Source organism: Priapulus caudatus, unplaced genomic scaffold (assembly GCF_000485595.1).
Source record: "Priapulus caudatus unplaced genomic scaffold, Priapulus_caudatus-5.0.1 Scaffold395, whole genome shotgun sequence".
Classification (NCBI taxonomy): domain Eukaryota; kingdom Metazoa; phylum Priapulida; class Priapulimorpha; order Priapulimorphida; family Priapulidae; genus Priapulus; species Priapulus caudatus.
In genome coordinates this window covers 87200-90898 of record NW_014577456.1, presented here as the reverse complement: position 1 = coordinate 90898, position 3699 = coordinate 87200, and the positions used below count along the sequence as shown (strand labels likewise).

Below are 3699 nucleotides of genomic sequence, written 5' to 3'. Positions count from 1 at the left end.
AAATTCGGGGGGAGCATGCCCCCGGACTCCCCTAGCATGGCGATGTTCTACGGTCCTCGCATTGCTCGCTCCTCTGTTTGCTAATTTCAATTTCAGCTGAAAATTAAATTCTCCAATCTCATCCCTGTATATAGTAATAAATATAATAATGTAATGTAATATTATGTAACATAACGTAATGTAGCACTGCAGCGTAGCACAATATAATAACGACGCGACGCGACACGACACGACACGGCACGGCACGACACGGCACAGCACAACACAGCACATCACTACATAATATAGTATAATAAGGTCCTATTCTAAAAGCTATATACCATTAAGAAAGAAAACTTTAGAGGGTAGTAAACTGTTACAGCTGTAACGTTGACTACCCACCAACTCTGCTGGCTTCTGAAAGACGCACTCACGTTCCTTTTCAGCGTCTAAATCTCGGCGATTGCTCCAAGGTCCACGACCTTGCTCTGAAGGCTGACTACGAGATGGCTTCGAAAAGCAAGGACCTCTTCTACGACCTCGACGTAAGTTGGCCTCGTTGTCGTAGCAACGCGATGTTAAGACTAATGTTTTGAATGTTTTTAAGACTAATTTTGTTTCTGACAACGAAGCCCCTGGTCATGTTAATTAATGTTATGACTAATATCAAGATTAAAACTATAAATATTTTTAAGACCAATTATGTTTCTAACAACGGGGGCACCCTTGGCTCGGTGATGTTGGTTTGATGATTCGGTGGCTTTTCGTACCGCAGGCACTCGAACAGTTACAGACGTTTATCACCGACGCCGACAAGCAGACGGAGGTTGCCAAGCAGAAGCTCGCCGAAACACAAGAACAGCTGAGCGAAGAGGCGACAGGAATGGTGAGCTATTTAGCAGCGAGTCAGTTTTCGGTCGTTCGTGGCGGCCATTTTTTTTCCGAGTTAGCGTGTCCGATTTTGCATCCAGGAGAATTATTCGCATCTTATCTAGAAGATCTAGAAGTGCATTGCGAGTTAGCGTTGCTCTACCGCTGGCGCGTTTATTTGTCGTGGCGTCGTCGCGTAAAGTAACCGCGTCCGTAACTTTTCCGCAGCTGGACAAGGTTCACGAGTTTGCGGAGAGCATCGGGAAGACGCTGGCGAAGGCGGAACAGCTGGGCGCGAACGGCAACGTAGCGGAGTCGCTCAAGCTGATGGAAGAAGTCGCGAGTCTGAAGAAGGCAAAGTACGAGAAGGAGGTAGGGATCGGCGCGTGTGCGCACACGTATCGTAAATCGGAATGTACATTTCAATCGATGACGTAACTGATACAGTAGCGCGCCGCGTGGTTGTTATTTGTTTATAAACAATTTAGTCTGACTGACTCTCTCCCTATCTCTCCTCTCTCTCGCCCCCTCTCTCTCTCTTCCTCTCTCTCGCTCTCTCTGCAATAAAAAAAATGTTTGCTGAAATGATGTGTAGCCCTACGCAACTGCGTATCTGCATATCTGCACCTAACATAGGTGTCACTACGCACGACTTAAATGTTACGTTTATAACCATAGCAACAGACCTCAGATGAGCCCAGATGCTCTGCGGCTCGTTTTATTTATTTTTTATTTATTTTTCGCTTGCTGCATCTGGTGCACAGGAACATGGCCTAACAACGCGGCAGGACGTGGCGTGTTAATTTGATTTATTATTAAAGATTATTATAGATTATGTATATTATATGTATTATTTATTATTCCTTTTTTATTCTCGCGCTCGCTCTGGCCGCAGCTTGAGTACAGGAACACGACCTAACAACGCGACAGAGTTAATTATATTTATTATTTATTCTTCTTTTTTTGTTCTCGCGCTCGCTCTGGCGGCAGCTTGAGTACCGGAACACGATCCCGGCGTCGACATACCAGCAGCAGAAGCTGCGAGTGTGCGAGGTGTGCTGTGCCTACCTGGGCATCTACGACAACGATCGTCGGCTAGCCGACCACTTTGGCGGCAAGCTGCATCTCGGCTTCATCACGATCCGTGAGAAGCTGACGGAGATGAAGGTGAGGAGGAGGGTGCAGGGGGAGGGGGCAGGGGGAGGAGGGTCAGGAGAACTTAGAGAGGGGAGGAAGGGAGTGGGAGAGAGATGGCAGGGACGGATGGGAGAGAGATAGGAGGGAGGGAGGGGAGAGAGGGGATAGAGGGAGTGAGAGAACGCAGAGGAGGGAAAAGGAGAAGAGATAGAGTGAGAGGGAGGAAGGGAGGGAGATAGGAGGATCAGGGGGACGAGGTCAGATCACGTTGAAGTGACTGCAAGACCTCTTCTTTGTCCCCGGATCACGGCAATGCCAAACACTCGCTCAGCGTCGCTCATTCGCGTAATCATGGCTTCTTTCTCTTTCCTCATCCCCTTGAAGAAACTCGTGGAGGAGAACCAGGTCGTGAGGCAGGAGCAGCGGGAGCAGCGGTGGGCCGACAGGGAGAAGGAGCGCGAGAAGGAGAGAGAGGAACGGGAGGAGCGTGAACGTAAGAGGTGAGTCGTTGTTGTCGTCGTCGCGAGACGAAATATTCCTCGGGGCTCCGATTCGACGAGAATGATTTCGTGACGGTCTCCCCGGGAAAGTTCCTGCCGCGAATGACCCGATGGATTTTTATCGTAGGACTGCTTTTAGTGCTCTGAAAGTCAGTCGGATTTCGTACAGAAAATTAATTATATTCATGCTTTACGTGCTTGCCATTCACGCCCCTTCTATCGCTGATGAATACTTGCATGAGTACAATGGCATACGAAATGCAGACGCGACTTTGCAACGGTAGAGCGAACATGCGTGCGTGTGAAGCAGGGATTCGTTTCGTCTCGCAGAACTCCGAGTCCGCAGCCGGCCAAGTCGCGCAGCCGATCGCCGTCAGCGGAACACCGGCGCCACAAGACGAGGTCACGTTCGCGCAGTCGCAGGACGCGATCGAGGTAAGGTGGGACGTGCGTGGGGTGCGGGCGTGCGTGAGGTATGCGGGCACACGTGAGGCGTGCAGGCGGGCGGGCGGGCGTGGATGCATGCACGTCTCGGTTCGAGCGTGCCTTCAGTGGCAATTTTTTTGACGAGTTTTGTAGGGTGTTGGATTCGCAAAAACGTCGCGTAGAAAATCGAGAGTGACGCGCGATCCGAGTCGTGAACAATTATGATAAAGTAAAAAAATGCAAAAAATAAAATAAAGTTTGCACACTGTCTCCCTCCGTGATATTATAGTAGCTCAGTCGCGCGGTCAACAAACTCGCGCGTAAAACCTTGATTTGACAACCCGACGCTCCTTCGCAAACAGGTCACGCGATCGTCGCCGTCGCTCAAGGTCGAGGTCGCACGAGCGCCGTCGAAGGTCAAGGTCGCCTGAGCGCCGTCGAAGGTCAAGGTCGCCTGAGCGCCGTCGAAGGTCAAGGTCGCGATCGCGCCACCGGAGGTCGAGGTCGCCCCGTCGCCGAAGGTCAAGGTCGCGGGGTCGCAGCCGCGACGTGTAGGTGAGGAGTCGGAGGTCAAGATCGCATCGCCGACGCTCAAGGTCGCGGTTGCCACGTCGGAGGTCACGTTCGAGGTCGCGCCGCCGGAGGTCGAGGTCGCGGGATCGCCGAAGGTCAAGGTCGCGATCGCGCCACCGGAGGTCGAGGTCGCCCCGCCGCCGAAGGTCAAGGTCGCGGGGTCGCCGCCGCGACGTGCAGATGAGGAGTCGGAGGTCAAGATCGCATCGCCGAC

The 3699-nt window shown here is 51.9% G+C and overlaps 1 protein-coding gene across 1 annotated transcript in view; it reads left to right on the top strand.

Moving 5' to 3' along the window:
- LOC106809905 (putative RNA-binding protein Luc7-like 2) overlaps nucleotides 1–3699 on the top strand; it is a 10304-nt gene that overhangs the window by 5114 nt on the left and 1491 nt on the right. Inside the window, exons 3-10 of the mRNA XM_014813143.1 lie at nucleotides 426–524; nucleotides 755–865; nucleotides 1078–1221; nucleotides 1840–2016; nucleotides 2371–2486; nucleotides 2817–2921; nucleotides 3275–3355; nucleotides 3581–3679. Coding sequence (XP_014668629.1) covers nucleotides 426–524; nucleotides 755–865; nucleotides 1078–1221; nucleotides 1840–2016; nucleotides 2371–2486; nucleotides 2817–2921; nucleotides 3275–3355; nucleotides 3581–3679 — 932 coding nt within the window. The remainder of the gene's footprint in view (nucleotides 1–425; nucleotides 525–754; nucleotides 866–1077; nucleotides 1222–1839; nucleotides 2017–2370; nucleotides 2487–2816; nucleotides 2922–3274; nucleotides 3356–3580; nucleotides 3680–3699) is intronic.